This window comes from Papio anubis, chromosome 8 (assembly GCF_008728515.1).
Source record: "Papio anubis isolate 15944 chromosome 8, Panubis1.0, whole genome shotgun sequence".
NCBI classification, from domain to species: Eukaryota; Metazoa; Chordata; class Mammalia; order Primates; family Cercopithecidae; genus Papio; species Papio anubis.
The window spans coordinates 64,395,494-64,420,943 of NC_044983.1; the positions used below are offsets into that span (position 1 = coordinate 64,395,494).

General features: G+C 36.0%; 1 protein-coding gene across 2 annotated transcripts in view; it reads left to right on the forward strand.

Moving 5' to 3' along the window:
* Positions 1-25,450, forward strand: part of C8H8orf34 (chromosome 8 C8orf34 homolog) — a 477,522-nt gene that overhangs the window by 356,772 nt on the left and 95,300 nt on the right. For both annotated transcript variants that reach the window (XM_009213159.4, XM_003902840.5), the window contains 2 exons: positions 10,184-10,269; positions 22,267-22,343. In XM_009213159.4, the coding sequence (XP_009211423.2) occupies positions 10,184-10,269; positions 22,267-22,343 (163 nt within the window). The remainder of the gene's footprint in view (positions 1-10,183; positions 10,270-22,266; positions 22,344-25,450) is intronic.

Consider the following 25,450-nt stretch of genomic DNA (forward strand, 5'->3'; position numbering starts at 1 on the left):
GCTTTAAAAAGATTCCTTACAGCTGCTGAACTTGATGTCTGCTGACCAAGCAATTCTCTGTTAGGCTAAGTATGCAGGATCCTGGGCTCAAGTGGAGTCACACTTAGATTTTGAGCCTCAGTAAGATTGAACATATTTGGGAAGAAAATTTAATGTTCAGCAAAAATTCAATACCCAGCAAGTTAGAGTAAGAAAAACACCAATATCCCCTGGTAGAGTCTTCCCCGTTTTTGAAATTCTGGGCATGTTGCATTACAACTACCACAATGAGGGTGGATGGAAAGGGAAAGGCCTGCTTCCATAGCTATAAAGCTGTAAAGATGAGGCACTACAGAGGGCGAAATGCCCTGTCGGCAATATCAGCATCATCTGGAAACTTACTAGAAACACAAATTCTTGGGCTCTACTTCAGACCTTCTGAATCAGAAAGTCTATGATGGAGCCCAGCAATGTGTGTTCTAGAAGTCCTGTTGGAGATTTCAAGGTGCCCTAAAATTTGAGAACCATCGATAGTCCACAGAGGCCTTAACTGCCTATGTCCATTTTGATTGATTTTTAAAAAGGTTGGCTCCAGGAATCAAGACAGGCTGAAAGCACACTCACACTTCACCAGATCCTTTTATAGACAAGAAACCCTGTTAAAAATGAGCATGAACAATTGTTCTGAAAGAAGTGTGCTGATTCCAATGCCCAGGGCTGCCTCTAGCTCAGATAGTCTATGTTTGGCTGCTTTCTCCTGGAGTTTCCTTAGCTCCAGAGCATGCTGGCCATTTGAACATAATCCTTTCTTTTGACTGCCTCAGGTTTCAGGGAGATTGCAATGTCCCCAGGGTTGTCCTTTGTGCACATAATAACCTGGCCAAGGTGTGTGAGTCAGAGGCCCACATTCTGGTCATATCTGCCTGGAAAATCTGGTTTTGTCGTGAATCAATCCTGCTCCGGATTTCATGTTCTCTACCTTATTTAGTGTTGACATTTTTACATTTGAGTTGAGGTAAAGCAGAAGAGACCAAACACAAAACATATCTATTCTCCAAGTGTACTTTCCCTAGATTTGTTTTTAAAATTCTTAAGCTTCTGCCAGGAAAGTAATTAGCAGTCCAGATAAGAGAGCACCTGTGCCAACTACATGTCTGCCACCATGCGTGTATAAAAAGAACCATAAATTTGATTAGAAAGTTACAGATAGTTTGCAGGCCCATATCTCACTTTCAGGAGATAGGAAGTTAAAAGGAAAATTTAACAGGAAAGAGGATGGTTTCTGTCTCTATGTCACCATTAATCATTGTATTTTAGAGGTAAATGTTCAGAGGTTCTTGCGAATGAGAGAGAATTGAAGAAGCAGAATGTAAGGGCAGTCCTCTGCTATTCTACTTCATTCTGCTCTCATCTTCATGCATTGCTGCTTATCCTCTTTTGTGACATCAATAGCAAGAATCAAGCCACAGCAAGAGTACCTACAGACAAATGCCAAAAACCCACAAACAAATAAACTAGAAAAGAATATACTAAAATAAGAAAGGAAATCTAGGTAGTGTTGGAAATTTTTTTGGAAAAGATTTGGGAGAGGTAGAGCTGTGTCTAGGATGCAGGGATATCTGGGAGGGATCTGAGAGATGGTGTCACAGGGCCAGAATCAAGGTAAGCAGATTGCTCACCAAGGTGTCAAGTTGGAATCATCAAGGATCAAAGAGAAGAATGAGATGGAGTTAAGCGGGTTTGGAAAAGAGAATGGGAGAAAGAACATGCTGAAGACCTGGGACTTCGGGAGGATGGAGGCAAGGTTTTGTAGGGCAGCAGTGACTTTTTTCCTAGGGTAAAAAGGAACCATTCAAATGCTGAGGGAATTCAGATAGACAGCATTTGAATTAGACAGTTATTCTGGGGACCACAAGCGTAAATTAATATGCAAGGCCCCGATGTTGTGGAGAGTATCAGACCTTAGTGTCTGGCTTCAGGAAGCCTGCAAAGTAATTGGGCAGATCATGCAAATGCAAGTGGTCTCATGCCAAATTACAGGCTCAGGGCTAAGGCAGAGCTTTGCCTTTGAAAGTGCCCAATAAATTTTTGATGTTGGTGACAGTTTTGACTTTTTTAAGACTTCAAAATTGAGTGAGTGACAATAAGTTGTTAGAATTTCCCTCAAAAAATAAATCTGGAGAAACATACTGGAATTCTAAAAATGGAAATTTAACATTTGAAAGAGACTTAGAAGTAACTTGATGAATGTTGTTATGAAAGAGGCTTTGTGAATTAAAAGCAGACTTTAGAGGAGAAAGATAGGTTAATTTTCTAACCCTTTGAAGCCAATGGCTCAAAATCTCTTAAAACCAAAACTGTTTAATGTGGTTCCCCTGATCTAATTGACATTCATCAGGATCTACTATTTATTTTACAGTGAAATATAATATCATAGTATTCTAAGTAGCTGGATTAAATAGTAGTATAGCATATTCTAAAGTTCTTTGTAGAAATTTTGGAATCCAGGGAAGGCAAAACTCTCCCCACCACTTCAAACAGCCTGTTCGAGATCTTCACACGGATTTCCACGTACGTCTCTACACCTCTACCTACCTGTCTAAAATGCATTTTATTTATTTTTTATTTATTTATTTTTCAGCTTAACGAGATCTCAATTATCTTCATTGCGATTCTAGAATCAGATAATACTTTATTCCATGAAGCAAAATAAATGTTCCTTGAAATGCATTTTAAACTTACCATATCCCAAACAAAATTCCACTTAATCCCTACCAAATTTCTCTGTTTTCCTTATTTTGCTAAATGGCAACAGGATTAGTTCTGCTGCTCAGGTCAGAAATATTTACATTTTTTTTTTCTGCTCTTTCACCCCCAAAGTCTAATTAAGCCAGTCCACTTCTGAGCACCTCCAGCACTGCACCTTTTGTTGGCCACACTCATCTTTCACTACGGTTGGTATGACAGCCTCCTAAAGTGTCTCCTGGCTCCTATGCTTGCTCCTGCAGGCTATCATCAACACAGCAGGTTATAGCAAAAGTCCCATCAAGTCACTTCTATGTTTTGAAACTCTCCAGTGGCTTCCCACTGTCATCAGAAAACTGGATTATTCATCATCAAATGCCGTAGCTACCGCTCTGATGGCATATTCTCCCACTCCTCCCCTCATTCAAGCCACTCTGGTCATTGGCCTCCATATATTTTTCTTTGCTATTCCCACTTCCTGTAATGCTCTTTTCCAGAGGTCTGAGTCACTTAATCCCTCATTTCTTCAAGTTTAGGCTCACAGATCACCTTCAAGGAAGGCCTTCCCCAGACACACGCTATGAAGCTGTACACTGCCCCTCCCACAGACCCTCCTTATATGCCTTCTGTGCTTTACATTTCCTTCCTTTAATTTTAACTAGATTTCTTATCGACATCTGATTCTGTATATTTTACTTGTTTGTTCATCGTCTCTAGTTGGCATAATGTAATCACCATGAGAACGGAAGCTGGCCAGCTTTACCTATTACTCTCTCCTTAGCACCTGAAACTGCTTCGGCCACCATGGGCACTTTCCATACACACCCTTTACTCCATGCTTCTGCTGGATTATCACTCTTGCTGGATTATCACAAAAGCTCCCCAAATACCCTCCTAGATTTCACCAATCCAAAGATGAATATTATGTTTTTAGTACTGCTTTTACCATATGAGGCATATAAATGAAAACTTTCAAAGCTTCCTGCTACACGAAGTTTAGTTCCTCTGGTTTGCAAGATTGCATCTGAATTTATCTTACCTATCTAGATGTTTGTTACTTGCAACGTATTCAATTCGTATTCAATTCAAAAAAACATTTGGCAAATGTCTACTCTTTAGTTAGATATTGTTTTCTTCCAGAAAGTACTCAGGGAAGATTATAAATATTTTATATATGTGTATGAGTGTGTGTGCTTCTCCATGATAATATATGGAAGGATGACTCCTCATGAACCTGAAATCTGAATGCTATTTCAGTCCAACAGGAAAAAATTGTTAATTTGGTTATTTAAATCTTCTCTCATCTATCACATGGTTCAACTGAATTGATATTCAACATCAGGGAATTTTTTTAAGGGAATTATATCAACTTATTGGGTGTTTTGGGTTTTTAAAGTATAAAAAAAATAGCACAAGTCACCATCCATTCTCTCACTGTTTATATTATTTAAAACTCCCTCCTCATTATGGATTTGGCTGCTGTGTGTCTTTATTGATCCTTTTAGTCCAGTAATTGGCTGCTACTTGGTACTATTTTCAGTCTCCTTGCTTTTTCTTACAGAGTGAAACATCAGGATCAGTTGGATCTCATAACATCACCAAGCAAGCAAAATTGTAACTACTGCTATTGCAACCAATCCTCTTAACGAACTCTGACCTCTATTCTCTTGACTAGTCCATCTTCCTTAAGTCTATCTTGTAAGAGCCAGAAACTTTTCAGCAACATTTATTTAAAAAATATTTATTGATCATGCACATGTACTAGGTACTATCATAGGCTCTGTGATAGGTACAATAATCTCTGTGGATACAAACTTTCATTGCCTCATTCACTGTTAAGATTAAGTCAATGGAAGGTGATTAATGACACAGACTTTGGAATGGAATTTACTAATATTTATAACAGCATTTCCTCTAGCAAGATCTCACTGGCCAGTATAAAATCCAATCTCAGTCAGTTATTTTAAATTCAATCACGTTTACTGTCTTCATCAGCCCCACTTGTATCCCACTTCAAATACTCTCTTCCTCACCTCTTCTCGACAACTATTTCTTCCCATGCTTCAAGTGGGACAAGCAACTTTGTGCAAATGCAAAGTTCAGCATCTTGACTCATCCTGGTTTCTTTCAGATCTTATTTCCTGACCCAGGATGGCCAATGGGAATTATTCAATACAAATGTATGTGCAACTCAAATGCTCAGGGATTTTAGTGCCCAAGGCCCACCCTTGACCAGAAACCTATGAATAAGTGCTTTGTCCTTTCATCCTTCAAGTGGACACACCTCATTAGGCTCCTCAAAAATTCTTGTGGGGTTGAGCAACAGCCACCTGTCCGGGGTTGGCTCAATGACTCATGCTGTGTTGCCTTTCCTCCTTTCATGTTTTACACTCACATCCCTCACTCCTGCCTCCCGGGTCAAACAACCACTCACACATAAGCCTCTGCCTCACACCCTGCACAGGGTGAACCAGGCTAAGAGCTTAACCTTAAATATATGCAGCATAATTATTACCACTTTTCAAGGGAATATAGTTATAAGTATACTATAGTATTCTATACAAAATCCCCAATTTAGGGCTGGGCCACATTTTCTTTTCTTTATCTCCAAGATGAAATAATCACTGAGAAGTACCTTAAGAAATCTCTTTTAGAGTTTACAATGTACCAAGCTCTATCTAAACTAGACTTTAATTACATAAAAATAGGAAAAACAAAATCTTTTCCTTTAAGACACTTGCAGTGTTTTGGCAAACACAGACATCTACGTAAATAATTAAATCACAGTTGAAGTAAGAGCTGTGGTAAAGATTTGCACAGGTGGTAAGACTTTTGGAAGAAAACCTTCAGAAAAGAGGAGAATCTAGAATGAAAACCTAGAAACAAGCCAGATAGTAAAATGCAGAGGGATGGTGCCGTGGGGAGGTGTAGATATAGTCTGCCAGAAGTAATAGTATAGTGACACAGAGGCTTAATAACAAAATTCCTGAAAAAAGTAAAAGCAGTTTGGAGTTCATGGAGTATAAATTCCATGCTGGAGGATCGAAGAAGATGAATTTGCAGACACAGGTAGGGATTATGCAATATAGAGACTCAAATGACTTATGAAGGAGACATAACTCATCTTGTAGGTAATGAGAAGCCAATAAAAATGGTAGTTCTAAAATCCTTGTGAGTCAAGGATTATTTTGAGAAGCTGGCTAAAATTAGTGTCTCTCTCTCCAAAAAAGATCACATCCACCCACAACTCTTCATTCCATTCACTGTGAACTATTGTGATTATATACTCATGTTAAGACCGCTTGCTCACCAATCTAGCCATAATATTCTCATGCTTTATTTTAAAGCAAGATGTCTTAACATTATACTCATAGAATATTTAGAGCAACATGAGTATACCCATGTCTTAACTTGAGTATGATGTTAACATGAATATAATGTTAAGACCTCTTGCTCTAAAATATTTAAAATATGAGAAAAATATGGCTGGATTTGTGTTTTGGACATTCTAGTAGCCATATGGAAAAGGGGTTTCTAAGTATGGCTGTCTGTAAGGAAACTACACAATAATCCAGACAAATCAAGATAAGAAGTCACACTATGGCAGTACTATAAAGAAGTGATGGATTCGAGACATTTCTTTAAGAAGTAGATTCAGCAAGACAGATTGGTTAGCCATGTGCAATGAGAGGCAGAGTGATTCCGAAGATGAGTTTGCTTTTGGACATGTTGCCTTTGAGGAGCTTATCTTGCATACAAGTAATATGTCCTATAAGAATTTGGGTACGCCAATCTTGAGCTGGTGGTTTAAGATACAGATTTAAAATTTCTCAACCTATATGAACTTTAAAAAGCTATCAAAGTGGATGAGATGGTTCAGGGAGATGATTAGAATTGGAAAAGGAGGGCCTTGGATAGAGCTGAGGGAAAATATAGTATTTATGGGTTTACAAAGAGAGAAAGCCTTTAAAAGAGACTGAGAAATGGTAGTCAGATATGCAGGAGAGACAAGGGCCACAGAAGAAAAGCAGTGACTGCCTTAAGAACAAATAGATATTAATACATCTATTTGACCACAAGATCAAATAAAGACAAGGGCTGCAAATTTCCCATTGTGCAAGGCAATTAGGAGGTCAGGCAGTCGGCATAAGCTGTTTTCTCGTGGTGGAGGCACAAACCAAATTAAAATAGGTTGAGGGGTGAATAAAAACTGTGGATGTAAAGGCATTGAATGAAAAATATGGGAGTTTGGCTCAAAGAGGATTGAGCATGAAAAGGAAACAGCTAGTTATTTTACATAATTAAGGGAGGTATTTTATTTTTGTGGGTTTTTTTTTTTTTTTTTTTTTTAAGACTGAAAGAGAAGTGAGCTTGTTCATATGCTGTGGGAAATGATAGTGGAAAAAAACAGAAAAAATACTGGTGGTGGGGTGACAGTGGATAAAATAGGTTGATGAGACATTGAGATCCTAATCTTTCCAGCATAATGGATAACCTCAGCCTTACACAGGAGACAGGGCCTCTTGTGCTCTGTGCATTGGAAAGGTGGTGAATACAGATCAGGGTGAAGATAATTCTGGAGGTGGTGTGTGAGGGCAAGATGAGGCCCGTACTCCTGATTACATCATTGTTCTGGGTGACACAGAGGAGAACTGATGGCGAGATTTTTGAAAATACTTTCAAAGGAATGGAAAAAAGAAAGACAACCAAGAAGTTCAAGTTTAAAGTTAGAGATCACTGATTTATAGTCACCAATCCTAGAATGATGATTTTCTCGAGTATTGTTCAGTAGCACATGTGCGGGAAAAACGGTAGGTGAATATAGGCTTGAAGTCTGCCTTTGCAGGAGTGACAGAGGACAGGGGTGCAGAGAAGCTGAGACAATGAGTCCCAACTGAGCAGGGAAGGCAAGGAAGCAGGAGGGGACATTCCCTGATACTCAGGGGAAAGAATAGGGAAATGGAGGTTTGTTAATATTTGGTTGGATGGAAAGTATTAAGGAGAGTGACACTGTGAAAGAGCCTGAAGGAGGTGAGTTTGTTTTCGGAGACCAGAACACGGGGCTTACAGATTTCTGCCATGAAGCAATTCCAAGTCTGTCCTTAGGTTAAGGAAGGTGAAGTGGAAGGGAAGATCCCCAAATGTGAGGGGGTCAAGGGACTTTAACATTAGCAGGTAGATACACATGAATATCAAAATCACTCAGGATAATAATAACACTTGAGTTGAAGAAGAAAATTCCAAGCCTGACCCAAGTTGTTGCAGACAGAGAGAAGAAAGTTATACATAATCCTGTGCTATCTCAGGTTGGTGGGTCAGGCAGCCTCCCCGGGAGAGGAGGTACTGGAAGAGTCTTAGAGAAAAGGGATGTGATATTCTTAGGGGAGACTTTCCAATATGAAAATGACGAGCAGCCAACATTCTGTTTAGGGGCTGAAAATATAAGGGAGTTTGTTTAATATGGAAAAGGAGTTTTAGAAAGCAAAGCAAAAAGTTTTGGGAGTATGAGTAAAACTCTTATGGTAAAAAAACAAAAAACAATTTAACTTTTATTTAGACTGTATTTCCCGGACTTGCCCACACACCCCTTGTTTGCACAGTACCCATTAACCTCTTACAGAAGTGGTGCTGTGTGGATTACAGCTTGGGAAACATTGGCAGAGCACTCGAGGATGGCAGGACTGTGAAGCATTCCACAATGGAATTGGTGCCAAGTCATGGTAAACTCAGCTCTTAAGGTATCTGGAGGGCACTGTGTGGACAAGGACAAGCCAGCTGCAAGGCCACCCAATTTGTTGAGTTTTTGTCCATAGCCATTGGTCTCTTCCATTAAGATATATTAAAGCCTATCAGGGACAGTTATAATTTCTTTGCATCTCTATGACATTTGGCTTATGCTTGAGCATATTAATAAGTGCTAAATAAATATTTTGTTTTATTGATGAATACAACAAGCAAACAAAAATTACAGCACTGTTTTTAGATCTTGCTTCCTTCTGTCTTTGTTGGAAATTTATTTTCTTTTTAGGATTAAAAAAAAATTTACTGTTTTTAGAGATAGGGGCGCTCACTCTGTCACCCCAGTTGGAGTGCAGTGGCATGATCATGGCTCACTGCAGACTTGAACTCCTGGCCTTAACTGATCTGCCTGCTTTAGCCTCCCAAAGTGCTGAAATTACAGGAGTGAGCCACCACACCTGGCCTGGGGTTTTAACTTAATATTAAATATCCCAATGTGTTGGAGTTCATTGTGAATTTTCAATAATAATTTTTACTCATACCTTTTAATATTTAATGCATCTCTGTACCTTCTCTCTTTGATATGATTTTGATAGAATGGTCCTGGACAAAGAGAGCCCACAACAGAATATTTGATATTGCTGAATACTGAAATTGATTATCCAAAGGGAATATAATAAAAAGTAGAGAATATTTGAAAAATATGTGGCTAATTTATTTATTTAAAAGTGGCCTTTTTACAAAATTAATTAAAAAATTAATTAAAAGTACAAAACCATACAAAGTTTAGCAAAAAATGTTACAACTTTCAGGAAATTCCCCTTGAGAATTGTTTAATTTTCTTATACAATACAGTAAGTGTGATTGCATATACAGAAGGTAATAAGTAAGTATAAATGTATAATAGAGGGATGTGCAGAATTTAATATTATAAAAATTATGGTGCATATATAATTCACATTGTAATTACACAGAAGATCAAGAGATATGCATATATGATTGAATTTGTAAAAGTCAAAAAGCAAATTATATGAGATTCTGCTGTGGTGTATAAAAGCAAAGATATAAAATGGCTGAGAATTATAACATTTATAAAAATTACAACTTATATAACATTATAACATTTGAAGCAATCCAGTATAGTTATAAATTATGCCTGTATTTATTGTTCTCTCCTGAGGAAGGCTCAGTGTCTATGAGAAGCCTGGGCAGTCACACCTTAGGAATCTTTACCTCCACTACTGATACATATCTCGACCCACAGGTCTTAAAGCTTAGGTTGGTTGATTTGGAAGACTGTGTTTGATAAACCTCTGTGGAATCAAGAAAACCCTTTTATGACTCCCAGACCCTGATGCTAGGCGAGCACACTGTGTGGCCTCTTGTTTTCCTTCCACTCAATTCCCATTTGGGGTTTAAGTGAAAATATGTGCTTCTAAACTTTTCTACGATCAGACTGAGAAGAAAAGCAGATTCTACCTAGATAAATCCTGGCATGTATAGCATGTATATAACAGGAAATATAGAAGACTTCTCCTTAATGGTTAGAATAGCAAAAATCTTATATTAAAATGGCTTTAGTGAACTTATATTTCTATTTTGAACATGCACATCTGAGTTTAGAGTCTTGAAGTTCACAGCCATGTTCCCCATGGTGCATAGTTCACACTTCACAATTTAATATTATGAGATGTTTCAATGACCATTTTTAATTATTTAGGCTTCAAGGAGACAATCTGGAAGAAAGGACAGAAGAGTCACTACCAATGCTTCATTCTCCAGATGAAAAAATCCCAGATTCATTCGGTAAGTTTTAAGTTCAATAATATTTATTGCAGTTCTAGTGGCACTTAAACATTAAAGAAATAAAGGAAAAAAGTAAACCAGACATCTTCCTTTGCGTGAATTCACTGTAGCTGCAGGTTACGTATCTACCACTGGCACACTCCTTGGGGCTGTTTGTGTCAGGATAAGAGCAAAGGATAGAAGGAATTGAGAAGTGTGGATTCTGAGGAGTAATCTCTTTATGCCCCTGTTCTGTTTAAGGTCCAAACAGATCAACTGTAAGTTGGCTACTCCCTATATTATGTCACTAATTCAAACTTTCGAAATCCACGTTGTCAGCTGGATTTCTAGAAAATGAAACTGTTTCTCTGCCCCTTGTCACTTGCTATACCCGCTGCTCCCATTCTCACGTCATTGATCCAGTCATTCTTCTTGGGCAGAAATGTCAATATCATACTTGACAATATCATACTCCATCTCTCCCAGCCCTGTTTTAAATTGGTCTCCATTTATGTCAATGTCACTTCAGAATTTCCTCCCAGAGTCACCCTCCTTTGTATTTGCCCTAATATTGCCTGGTCTATGTCTTTTCCCTCTTTCTCCATCAAGTATAACTCCCTTCTTGGCTCTCCTTGGACAATCTCACCCCTCTTTGGTTCATTGTTTTTCTGAAAATAAAGCTGCTTATTTCATTTCCATTTTCTATAGTACAAAATGGAAATTCCTTAACTTAGCAAACAAACTTAATATCAGAGCAATTCAAAATGTTTGTTGTATATGTAAATAAGTACAGGTAATGTCACTCCAGTGCCATCTAAGGTACATCACATCTTCATCAGTCAGCGTAAGAGCAAAACACAGTCCATATATTCAACCTGGTTAGTTAGAAGATAGACTATAGGAAAGTATTTTTCTTACACCTGGATTGAGAAGGACCTCTTCAACAGTACAAAAACATCTCCAGCCATAAGAGAAATAATTGGAACATTCAACTGTAGAAAATTAAAAACTCATGTTTATCAAAAGATGCCCAAAGACGCTCAAGATTAAGATGGTGACAGGAGGCAGGACCAGATTGCAGCTCCCACTAGGACAGACAGAACAGTATGTGGAGACTCACATCATGAACTTTTGCTCCAAGAAGTACCGCAGGAACATACCAAGAAAGCCGAGAGAATCCACAGACTATTTGAAGGAAATGGACCACCACTGCAGGCTCCCTGAGATGCAAAAGTTTGTGAGTCTTCTTACTTTCTAGATGAGGAGACTCATGGTCTGGGGCAAGTTCTCAGCCCTGATCACTTGTTGCCTGGAAATAAACTCACTGCTGTTGAGGTGGCACAGTGGGTGTGAGACCAGCCTTTAGGACTATGGGCTGCCTTGGAACTGGGTGAAGCCTGTGACTGCTGGCCTTCCCCTACTTCCTCGGCAACCTGTATGACTCAGCAGAGGCAGCCATCATCTCCCTGGGAATATAACCCCATTGGACTGAGAACCACACTCCCATCCCCCACAGCAGAAACAGCAAGTCCCACACAAGAAGAGGCTGAGCTCAGACATACCTATCTCTGCTCCCACCTGGTGGTCTTTCTTTACCTGCTGTGGTAGCCAAAGACAAAGGGCATAATCTCTTGGGAACTCTATGGCCCTCCCCACCACCTGAGAAACCTGAATACTTAACCAAGTGTTCCTAGGGCGGGTTTGCATCCTCCTCATAGGGCCAATGCATTCTTGAAAGCACTACTTCCTGGCTGGAGGCCAACCAGCACACTAAACAAAAACATAACCAAAGTCCCTTACAGAGTCCACTTCACTCCCCTGCTACCTCCTCCAGGGCAGGTGATGGTATCCACAGCTGCAAGACCTGAAGACTGATCACATCACAGGACTCTTTGCAGACCCTCCCCAGTACCAGCCCAGAGCCCGGTAGCTCCACTGGATGACTAGACCCAGAAGAGCTAAAACAATCACTACAGTTCAACTCTCAAGAAGCCTCATTCCTAGGGGAACGGGGAGAACACAACATCAAGGGAACACACTAAGGGACAAAAGAATCTTAACAGCAGTTCTTGAACCCTACATCTTCCTTCTAACATAGTCTGCGCAAATTAGAAGGAACCAGTAAAACAATTCTGGTAATATGAAAAAGCGAGGTTAATACCCCCAAAAGATCATACAAGCTCACCAGCAATGGATTCAAATCAAGAGGAAATCTGAATTGCCAGAAAAAGAATTCAGAAGATTGAATATTAAGCTAATCAAGCAGGCATCACAGAAAGGTGAGTCCAACTTACATAAATCAAAAACATAATTCAGGATATGAAATGAAAACTCTTCAGTGAAATAGGTAGCATAAATAAAAAATAATCAGAACTTCTGGCAGTCAAAGACACACTTAGAGAAATGCAAAATACACTGGAAGGTATCAGCAATCAAATTAAAAAGCAGAAGAAACAACTCCAGAGCTCAAAGACAAGGTTTTTCAATTTACCCAATCCATCAAAGACAAAGAAAAAAGAATTTTAAAAACATGAACAAAGCCTCCAATGAACAAAGCCTCCAAGAAGTGTGGGACTGTGTTAAATGTCCAAACCTAAGAATAGTTGATGTTCCTGAGGAAGAAGAGAAATCTAAAAGTTTGGAAAACATATTTGAGGGAATAATCAAGGAAAATTTCCCTAGCCTTGGTAGAGATCTAGAACTCTGAATACAAGAAGCTCAAAGAACACCTGGGAAATTCGTTGCAAAAAGATCATTGTCTGCGCACATAGTCATCAGGTTATCTAAAGTCAAGACGAAGGAAAAAATCTTAAGAGCTTTGAGGCAAAAGCATCAGGTAACCTATAAAGGAAAACCTATCAGATTAACAGCAGATTTCTCAACAGAAACCCAAGCCAGAAGGGATTGGGGACCCATTTTTAGCCTCCTTAAACAAAACAATTGTTACCCAAGAATGTTATATTCAGAGAAACTAAGCTTCATAAATGAAGGAAAGACACAGTCTTTTCCAGACAAATAAATGCTGAAAGAATTTGCCACTCCCAAGTCAGCACTACAAGAACTTCTAGAAGGAACTCTAAACCCTGAAACAAATCATTGAAATACACCGAAGTAGAACCTCTTTAAAGCATAAATCTCACAGGACTCATATAACAATAACACAGTGAAAAAAAACTTGGGTATTCAGGCAACACACAGCACAAAGAATAGAATACTACCTCACATCTCTATACTAACATTGAATGTAAATGGCCTAAATGCTCCACTTAGAATACACAGAATGGCAAAATGGATAAGAATTCACCAGCCAAGTTTCTGCTGTCTTCAGGAGACTCGCCTAACACATAACGACTCATATCAACTTAAGGTGAAGGGGTAGAAAAAGGTATTCCATGCAAATGGACACCAAAAGCAAGTAGGAGTAGATATTTTTATATCAGATGAAACAAACTTTAAAGCAACAGCAGTTAAAAATAAACAAAGTGGAACATTATATAATGATAAAAAGACTAGTTCAACAGGAAAATGTCACAATCCTAAATATATATATATGCCTAACACTGGAGCTTCCAAATTTATAAAACAATTACCACTAGATCTAAGAAATGAGATAGATGGCAACACAATAATAGTGGTGGACTTGAATACTCCACTGACAGCACTAGACAGGTCATCCAGACAGAAAGTCAACAAAGAAACAATGGACCTAAACTTGACAGATATTTACCAAACAGTCTACCCAACAACTGCAGAATATACATTCTATTCATCAGCACATGAAATAGTCCCCAAAATAAACCATATGATAGGCCATACAACAAGTCTCAGTAAATTTAAGAAAATCAAAATTATATCAAGTACTCTCTGAGACCACACTGGAATAAAATTGGAAATCAAATCCAAAAGGAAGCTGCAAAACCATGCAAATACATGGAAATTAAATAACCTGCTCCTCAATGATCATGCGGTCAACAAGGAAATCAAGAAGGAAATTAAAAAGTTCTTTGAACTGAACAATAACAGTAACACAACCTATCAAAACCTCTGGGATACAGTAAAAGTAGTGCTAAGAGGAAAGTTCATAGCATTAAATGCCTACATCAAAAAGTCTGAAAGAGCACAAACAGATAATCTAATGTCATACCTCCTGGGACTGGAGAAACAAGAACTATCCAAACCCAGAAGAAGAAAAGAAATAACAAAGATCAGAGGAGAACTAAAAGAAACTGAAACAAAAATATTACAAAAGATAGATGAAACAAAAAATTGGTTTTTGAAAAGATAAATATAGTAAGATTAACCAAGAAAAGAAGAAAGAAGATGCAAACAAGCTATATTAGAAATGAAACAGGAGATATTACTACTGATACCACAGAAACACATAGATTATTAAAGGCTACTATGAACATCTTTACACATATAAACTGGAAAACCTAGAGGAGATGGATAAATTCCTGGAAATATACAACCCTTCTAGATTAAACCAGGATGATATAGAATCTCTAAACAGACTAATAACAAGCTGTGAGATTGAAATAGTAATAAAAAATTGCCAACAAAAATAAGTTAGGGACCAGATGAATTCACAGCTGAATTCTATCAGACAATTCAAAGAAGAATTGGCACTATTTCAAAAGATAGAGAAAGAGGTAATCCTTTCTAAATCATTTTATGAAGCCAATATTACCCTAATGCCAAAACCAGGGAAGGACATAACACAGAAAGAAAACTATAGACCAGTATCCTTGAACATACATGCAAACATCCTCACAAAATGCTAGTAAACCAAATCCAACAGAGTATCAAAAAGATAATCCACCAGGATCAAGTGGGTTTCATACCTTGGATGCAGGGATAGTTTAACATATACAAGTCAATAAATGTAGCATAGCACATAAACAGAATTAAAAACAAAAATCACATAATCATCTCAATAAAGGCAGAAAAAGCATCAGACAAAATCCAGCATCCCTTTAGGATTAAAACCCTCAGCAAAATTGTTATAGAAGGTTCATACCTTAAGGTAAAAAAGCCATCTATGAAAAACCCACAGCCAGCATTATACTGAACAGGGAAAAATTGAAAGCATTCTCCCTGATAACTGAAAGAAGACAAAGATGCCCACTTTCACCACTTCTATTCACATAGTACTGGAAGTCCCAGCCAGAGCAATCAGACAAGAGAAGGAATAAAGGGCATCCAGATCAGTGAAGAGGAAGTCAAACTGTCACTGTTTGCTGATGACATGATTATATGCCTAGAAAACTCTAAAGACTCATCCAAAAAGCTCCTAGAACTGGTAAATGAATTCAGCAAAGTTTCAGGATACAAAATTAATGTACACATATCAGTAGCTCTGTTGTATACCAACAGCGACCACACTGAGAATCAAATCAAGAACTCAAGCCTTTCCATAATATCTGTAAAAAAAAAAAAAAATACTTAGGAATATAACTAACCAAGGACATGAAAGACCTCTACAAGGAAAACCACAAAACACTGCTGAACGAAATTATAGACCACACAAACAAATGGAAATACTTCCCATACTCATGGACGGGTAGAATCAATATTATGAGAATGACCATACTGCCAAAAGCAATCTATAAATTAAATGAAATTCCCATCAAAATATCACCATCATTCTTCACAGAACTAGAAAAGACAATCTTAAAATTCATATGGAACCAAAAAAGAACCTGCATAGCTAAAGCTGTCCTAGGTGAAAAGAACAAATCTGGAGGAATCACATTACCTGAGTTCAAACTATACTATAAGGCCATAGTCACCAAAACAGCATAGTACTATTATAAAAATAGGCACATAGACCACTGGAACAGAATAGAGGAACCCAGAAATAAACCCAAATACTTACAGAAAACTGATCTTCAACAAAGCAAACAAAAATATAAAGTGGGGAAGGGACACCCTATTCAACAAATGGTGCTGGGATAATTGGCAAGCCACATGTAGAAGAATGAAACTGGATCCTCATCTCTCATCTTACACAAAAATCAACTCAAAATGGATCAAGGACTTAAATTTAAGAACTGAAACCATAAAAATTCTAGAAGATAACATCAGGAAAAACCCTTCCAGACATTAGCTTAGGTAAAGGCTTCATGACCAAGAACCCAAAAGCAAGTGCAACAAAAACAAAGATAAATAGATGGGACTTAATTGAACTAAAAAGCTTCTGCACAGTCAAATAAATAATCAGCAGAGTAAGCAGAAAACGCAGAGTGGGAGAAAATCTTCATAATCTATACTTCTGACAAAGGACTAATATCCAGAATCTATAATACAAAGAACTCAAATCAGCAAGAAAAAAACTAACAATCCTATCAAAAAGTGGGCTAAGGACATGAATAGACGTTTCTCAAGAGGATATATGAGTGGCCAAAAAGCATATGGAAAAATGCTCAACATCACTAATGATCAGGGAAATGCAAATCGAAACCACAATGTGACACCACCTCACTCCTGCAAGAATGGCCATAGTAAAAAAATCAAAAAATAATAGATGTTGGTGTGGATGTGGTAAAAAGGAACACTTTTACACCGTTGGTGGGAATGTAAACTAGTACAACCACTCTGGAAAACAGTGTGGAGATTCCTTAAAGAACTAAAAGAAGATCTACCATTTGATCCAGCAATCCTGTTACTAGGTATCCACCCAGATGAAAAGAAGTCATTATACGAAAAAGATATTTGCACATAAATGTTTATAGCAGCACAATTTGAAATTTCAAAAATATGGAAGCAGCCCAAATGCTCCTCAATCAGTCAGTGGATAAAAAAAGTGATATATATATATATATAGTGGAATATGACTCAACCTTAAAAAGGAACAAAATAATGGCATTTACAGCAACCTGGACAGAATTGGAGACTATTATTCTAAGTGGAGTAACTCAGGAATGGAAAACCAAATATCATATGTTCTCACTTATATGTGGGAGCTAAGCTATGAGGATGAAAAGGCTTAAGAATGATATATTGGACTTTGGGGACTTGGGGGAAAGGGTGGGGGTGGCGAGGGATAAAAGACTACACATTGAGTACAGTGTACACTGCTCCGGTGATGGGTGCACCAAAATCTCAGAAATCACCACTAAATAGCTTATTCATGTAACCAAACACCACCTGTTCCCCAAAAACCTATTAAAAAAATTAAAAATTAAAAAAAGATGCCCAAAGAAAAGCCACAAATAGGGAAACATATTTGCAATGTAATTGCCACTGATCAAAGATTAATATTCAGAATATGAAGAACACCTACAATTTAATAAATAAAAAATCAACACATCAATAGAAAAATAAGTAACAATTATGAATATATATTTTACAGAGAGGAAACACAAAAGGCCAACAAGCAGATGAAAAATACTTAAACTACCTTAGTGATCGTGGAAAAGCAAATTAAGACCATGGAGAGATACAATCCTTTTTCTTTTACAAGCTTTTGATTGGCATTGATTAAGAAAACTGACAAAACTAAGTTCTGGTGAAGTCATAGGTAAAAAGAAACTCGTATATTACAGGTATATGAGTTTTTGAAAAGTTTTCCATTATCTTAAAATCTTGAGCATTTATATAATCTAAAACCTAAAAACTCCATTTCTAGGTAAATGCTTTAGAGAAACAAGTTTCATATAGCATGAAATATGAACAACCCTTGTTAGTATGTTCATAGACAGGGAAATGGATAAATTATGAAATTTTTTTACGCAGTAGAAACCTGAATGCGTTTCAACTACATACAGGCAATGGATAAAATCAGTGACGTACAAATAGATCCCCTGTATGTAGTTGAAAGGCATTCAGATTTCTAGTGTGTAAATGTAGAACAATTGTTTTCCTGAAAAAAGAAAGCCCTGATTTGTAGAGATTGATGATTTCCATGGTGTGAATACTCCCACTGTGACTGATTTCCAGCAGCCAAACTGAAATGGTAGTGGGTTCTCCCAGTCTGGTATAAGCAAGTTGCAGCTCACCATTAAATGAGTCTTAAAAGCCTAATGCTTCTTGAACAAGAGCAAGTCACAGAATGCCATTTTAATAAAGCTCCAAAAAGCAAATCTAGCCAATACATTCTTTAGGAAAACATAAGTGACAAAACTATATTTAAAGAAGGGAATGACAAACACAGAATATTGGTTATTCTCAAGGGTAAGGGGAGACTGGGTGATGGGGTAAGGAAGGAGCCCACACATATATGAAGGTTATTGAAAATGCCCTAATTATTAAGTGGTGGGTTTGGGGTGTTTATTTTGTCATTTGTAATTTGTAATTTAAATATATCACATATACTAATAGCTGTGATATATTTTGCATGTTATATTTATATAAATGTTTTACAGATGTTGTATTTTTATATGTCAAATACTAGGTAATAAATATTTTTTTAAAAACTGCTAAGGGAACATAAACCAATGTTAATGTAGCGTAATACAAAGACATGGCCATAGTTAATACATACTCACATCTGTGGTGATGACATGGCATGTTCTTATGATAGACATTTAACCCTGATAATGAACATTAAGTAATGTGTCACTAGCAACATGGAGGCCCCAGGCTGGCCATTCGTTGACACTCGCACAGCTTCTGGAGTCAGTCTGGCTTCTGCTCGTAGATATTCTTGCATGTGTATCTTCACTTACGCCATCCTTCCCTGACTAGCAATAAGGCCTTTTCCCTCCCTTCTCTGCCTATTTAGATCATCTGCTGTAAGATCATGTAAAGTCTCTCTGATATTTTCTTTCTCTCATTCCCAAATTGTTTTGAATTGCTTCTTCTGTGTTTGTTTCTCCTACTTCCATTGGATTATATGCCTCTTGAAGTTTTCTTACGTTACTTATCATGCCCAATACAAAACCAGGCACAAGACAGACACTATTTAATTAGTTGCCAATAATTTTTTAAATTTTATCAAAATAACTCCAACTTACCAATCTTTACCTATATATATCCTTCAGCAATCTCATTTACATAATTACTGAGTATTATAAGGATTGAAATTTCCGGAGAAATTAAATAATGTATCAAGAATGTGTTGCAGATTATACTTTAAGCTCCTTTCTTGAAATGCCTAATCCTGCATTCTTCACATTCAATTATTAGTATGCCTAATCTGCAAATTCCAGAATATGAGTTTCTGATTTAGTACATTCTTTTCTACTTAAGTTAGTCAAATGACTAGATCCAATAATTGAATAGCATTGGCATTATCTGAAAGTGCTATAAAGTTGACAGTTTGTGTCAACTGTGCATCCACATTGAACTTGGCTCAGCAAGCATAAATATTTCTATAAACAGGTATAACTGTGCATAAAAAAAGTCTGTTGTGACACAAGCAGCAAAAGTAAAAATAATGGCTAAAAAAAGTTGGATGTAGCTAAGCACTGCAATAAACTACAGATTTTTAGGTTCCCACCAACATGTCCAATAAACCACACAGGCTGAATTTCTAGTCCTACTGCTGCCACGGATTATTAGATTTCTGGTAAAATTACCTTATCTTTCCATGCTTAGGCTTCTTCTTCTCTAAAATGAGGATATAAGATAAACTGTAATATTTGACAAATTTAGGGACTCATTTCCCACCCACCCACAGGTGATTTTAAATAGCTAAAAAAAATTACTTACATTTGAAAATCATGCATAAAAGAAATTGCTCTGGAATAGACAGAGCAAAAAAGCTTGCACATATGTACTCACCTGTTACTGTTAACAAGCAATGCACTTAGAACACATAAACAATGGCATTTACTGCTCCAAGCATTAAACACTAAGGTTTTGCTTTTATGATATCTCTGGTCCCTACTAACTTGTTAGATTGGTATCCTATTATTAAATTTGGGCTATTTGACAGTATCCATTTGACTTCATAACTTTCAAAAACAGTAGTTATGTAAACTCTCAAATGTTCTGGCAGTACTTATAGTTGTCCCTTCATACTAAGCTCAATGGAGATTACTGTATTATAGATCTTTCTGGATATGGTACCAATAACCAGGGAGAATTCAACAGAAACAAAACCAAACAAAATGTAAATCATACAAAGTTACTAATACTTTCTCTTTATAAATGTTCATCTTTGTTAAAAAGTTAATACTGCCCTGTAAATGTGTTCAAGTAAATTTCATGAAAGAAAGTGCATAGAAAATATTCAACTTCTTTTGAAAGCACCTAATGCAGTGCTTGGCATATAGTATTTGCTGAATAAATGAATACACAAATATACAAATACAGTAAATGTATGAATGAAAGAATGAATACATAAATAATCAAGCAGAATGACATCTCTTAAAAACCATTAACTACTCGTGGAGAAGAGCTTTAGAACTCATTTATAGTATTTCTAACTTTAAAAAAATTAGCAAATCCATGAGAAGGTGGATTTTATTGTCCTATATATGGAAATAATTTTCTTCGTAATGTAGAATAGAACATTTTAACGTTATTTATTTATTAAGTCAATAGATTACTCAAATAAGAACTTCAATACACAAACAAAACAGGAAACATACTGAGTGAATACTAAAATTATAGTAGCATTTGCTCACAGTTCTGCAGAATATAATTCAGTTTTGAAGGACTTCAATTATGCTTAATTTACATCCTAATTTGACAAATTTATTGTCACCTTTCCAATTGGGTTTTGGGAGCTAGAGCTTCAAGTATTCTTTACAAGTGGATTAATAGTTTTGCATTTGGTATAATTCTCATTGTCTCTCCTGATTTTATCCACTAAAACTTGCTTATTTTTAATATCTATGTTCTGTTAGGAAAGGTAGATTTAAAATCTTTAAATTCACCTACAACTTGAGAACGGTGTGTTTCTCCTGAAGTCAGTTTTACGGTGGAAGGTATTCTGTGTTCTAAAACAAAATCCGCATTTACATCTACATAAACTGTGTGCCCCAGAATTTAGAAACTTGTCTTCTTGAATGTAAAATTCTGAGTTATCAGAGATAGAGAGAGCGCCATGATTCGAAAGCTATGATTATGGATCTGTGCTGAGCTTTCCATTGTCTGCCTCGTGTTTGGTGGTCATTAAGGGTTTGAAAGATTTCATGCTCTAATTCTCTTTTCAGAGTATACGTTTTATGAAACAGAAAAATCTGTCTGCATATGTACATAAAGCTAAAGGAAAATCTTTAGGGCTTTATATGATTCCCTCAAGTATTAATAAATATAAGAAATTAATTTTTAAATCCAGTGGTTTAAAATACCTTTCTCTTAACTGATTTTTTTTTTTAATTTGAAAAGGAGTTCAAACTCAACTAAGGGAAGGCGACAGTCTTCTGGATAGATTATTCCTAGTTGCTCCATTTACCTATCCCTGTCACAGAATTCTTTATAACCCATAGAAATCCTTGTTGTTCTGATGGTTGTTATAATGTCAGAAGACACATGAAAAAGGTTGCATCATTTTTTTCCACATATTTGAAAACCACTACTCACTCACCCATCAATGTATTCAATTCAGGCTAAGTAATTGCAACTTCTTGCTTCATACGTTGAAATGGAAAACCAATCACCATTTAATAATATCCACCTTTCTCTGAACTTTTTTCAGAACGTTCCATTCCATCTGAAAGAGAGAGCACAAAATAGTACTCAAATTGTGTAACCCCCAAAAGGAGACAACTGATAGATAAAACAAATAATTTTAAAATTATAAAAAAGAAAAAGGACATTAAATATAATTATGTTCCAACAATTAGCTGCATAATATGCCAAAATATCTTGCTTCATTTGTATAACTAAGATAACTGCGGTTCTTGCACATTCCTGACATTATTGTGCCCTTCTAAATTGAAAATACTTATCATTTTTCATAAGTTGTTTTTAAGTTAAATATTATTTCATGTTCTATTTTAACTCACAAACAATATGATTTTTTCAACAACAAATTCTGTCATTTTATTATCACAACAGTTTTATATATCAGAGAATTAATAAGCAATATGTGACTGTAATTTATTCATTTTTAAAAAATAAAAATAGATTCCTTACCTGAGACTGAAGAAGCACTAATGGAGGAGGGTGACGAATTTGAGAAAGCATCTAAACTAACAGGACCTGTAAGTATATTCATTGACTTATTTTTTTTTATTGCTAAAACTAATTTAAATTACTAATAGGAAAATCTAAATAAAATATAATAAAGCCAACTTTCTTACTGGTTAATTAGGCTGCTCTAAGTTGTTTCAACAGTTGGGGAAGAAGACTTGAACTAGATGAGAAAACTGAAGTTCTGATGTTATTAGCTGCTTGCTTGTTGTGCATGTGAGCACGCTAAAAGGTCATGAGCTGCCATGTTAAACTTCAGTAAGTTTAACTATACTTACCTTAGTAGTAAAACAAATATTTTGCATATCCTGAAAGTTTACATATGACTTATGCTATTTTTAGTTGTGAAGTCCTTTTAATATGTTTGTTAAACCATATGTCTTCAATACAGTATTTTGGGAGAGAACTATTAGGTTTAAGATTTTTAATGCGATTTAAAGTTAAAAGAATCAATAGAAAAAACCTGAAATTCTGTACAAATTCTAACTAAAAATAATTTTTTTATAAATGCTAAAGTTCATAAAATATTTTGAGTTTCTATAAAAATAACTAATGCAATCATGCGTTATCTTAAACATAATATTTGGACTGGGTTTGTATGTGTCTATATTCTCTGTATTAATTTGCTAGAGCTGCCATAACAAAGTAGCAAAGACTGGGTAGCTTAAATAACAAAAAGTTATTTTCTCAAAATTCTGGAGTCAAAAATAAAGGATCACAGTATTGGCAGGGCTGGTTGCTTCTGAGGTCTCCCTTTGTACCTTGTAGATGAATGTCTTCTCCCTGAGTCTTCACAGCTTTTTCCCTTTGTACGTGTCTGTGTCCTAATCACTTAACACCAGTGATATATCACAAATATCACCAGTGATATTGAATGAGGGCCTCCCTAATAACCTCCTTTAACTTAATTACCTCTCTAAAGACCTTATTTCCAAATACATTCTGAGGTACTTGGGCAAGGAATTTGACATATGAAGTTTTAGGAGAACACAGTTCAACCCATAACACTCTGTGACGAGATTACATGATTTTAAACATTATTCACATCATAGGATTTGGTAAAAGGCGCCAAGTTTTCCAATGAACTTGATAATAAAATAAATTTTAAAAATTATTGATGAAATTATTGTATCTTTGCTCAGATGTTATTTTATTGACCCTATTTAAAATTTTGCATTTCCCTTCTTTATTTTTTATACAGTACTTATGATTTCTACTGTGTGATGTAATTTACTTATTTGTTTTACTGTTCGTTTCTTTCAACTGTAATATAAGGTCTACCATGGCAAGAATTTTTGTACATTTTTTTCACTTCCACATCCCTAAAAGAGTACCTACACACAGGAGGCCCATAATATCACACACACACACACACACACACACACACACACACACACACACACACGTATGTTGAATGCATAGATCAGCAATAATTCCTCACCATAAGATGAAAACTATTATATTTTCCTTTACTATAAAATGATAAAATCTTAGAAATAGAAAAAACCATGGTAACTGTTCAGTTCAACATTTCCTATCTCTTACCTTGGCATTTTCAACTGTGGTGTTTTCACTCCTGTATTCAATGCAGTGATATCTAACTTATAGATGAGGAAACAGAAACTCAGAGAAGCTAAGGAACTAAAGTTAAAAGTTAAAACTAAAGTTAAAAGTTAAAAGTCCTAAAGTTAAAAGAACAGTGATATCAGGAGTTGGGACTAGTCAATTTTCCTTCTACTGTACATCCTTAATATTTTTAGTGCTTTTCTGTTTCTATTAGAAACAGTTTATTCCTGTTTGTTAGAGATTGTCTTCCATTCCTCACAAACATTGGTCCTAGTTCTACTCGGGGAGTGATAGCTTAAACCTAATCCTTTTTACAATTAACTGATGTTCAGATATTAGAAGCTACCAGTGTGTCCCAAATGAGACTTAAATTTTTAGGTAAAAACACAGTCCATTCTTTTAACCAATGCTTTTACATTGTGTAGTTTCAAAAAATTTCAGTACCTTGATGCTTTTTCTGAATATATCCTTGTTTGCCAAGTCCCCTGTAACATGTGAGTTATGCCACAACCAAATTTAGGGTTCCAAATAATGTTCTCACATAGAGTACAATGAAGTATGTGGTTGGAACAAATATTATTTGGGGTTTATAGCCTACTGTTGCATTAATTTTATTTTTTAAGAAATGTTCTGCCATTTATAAACTTTAGTATTTCTCCATGACCTCATGATGTTATCTTGTCCTTTAGGTTGTGATAATCTGTCATTCATCACTTTTTGCAAAGGTTATCAGCTGTGAATTCCACAAAGTTCATATTTCTCCCTCAGGTCTAAACATATACCATTAGATTCTTCTTCTAATCATTTACTCCAATCAAGATATATCCTGTCTATAGTATTTGGCTTCCTTAATAATACACAAAACTGCAAAGAAAAAAGAAATTAGATTTATTTGACCAAACTTTTCATGAGTGATTTCAAATGGGCTCTTCGAGATCTTTGCTTTTTTCCACTGTACTCACACAGTGCTTCCCCAGTGCAAAAGTTTGTTGTAGGTCAACTTTGTTTTTATTTACATTCATTAGATTTTTGCATTAAAAATTATCTGATTCCACTTAATATCATATTACACATTTAAATCTTTTTGGAATTAAGTGGAATAAAAACAATAAATGAATAAATGAATGAATGTCAGGACCCTGAAGCAGACAATTTCTAGGTGGCAGCTGCTTTTATTATGAGGAAAGCATGAGTTAAAATCAAAGTTAATTTTGTTAAAATGATGATATTTTAGATGTAGATTTCCTAAAAATACTTCTGTAGTATTTTGTGGGAGAGCATTTTTAATAAATCAAGAAGAAAATTGTGACTTTATCTAAATATTAATGAAGAATTGGAACAAAGCAACTTTTTTTCTTTATTACCGTAAGAAACATAAAATACTTCAAAGCAAATTTTGAGTCATATCCTGTACAAATATAAATATGCCACAAATGTTGAAAACCATTTAAGGTAGTTTCAACACAGGCTGTCTCTATTTGCTAACTTTCCATGTTGAGTATTGTATATTAATAAGTGGGGAACAGACTCTTGGAAACTGTTTTTTCCTAGT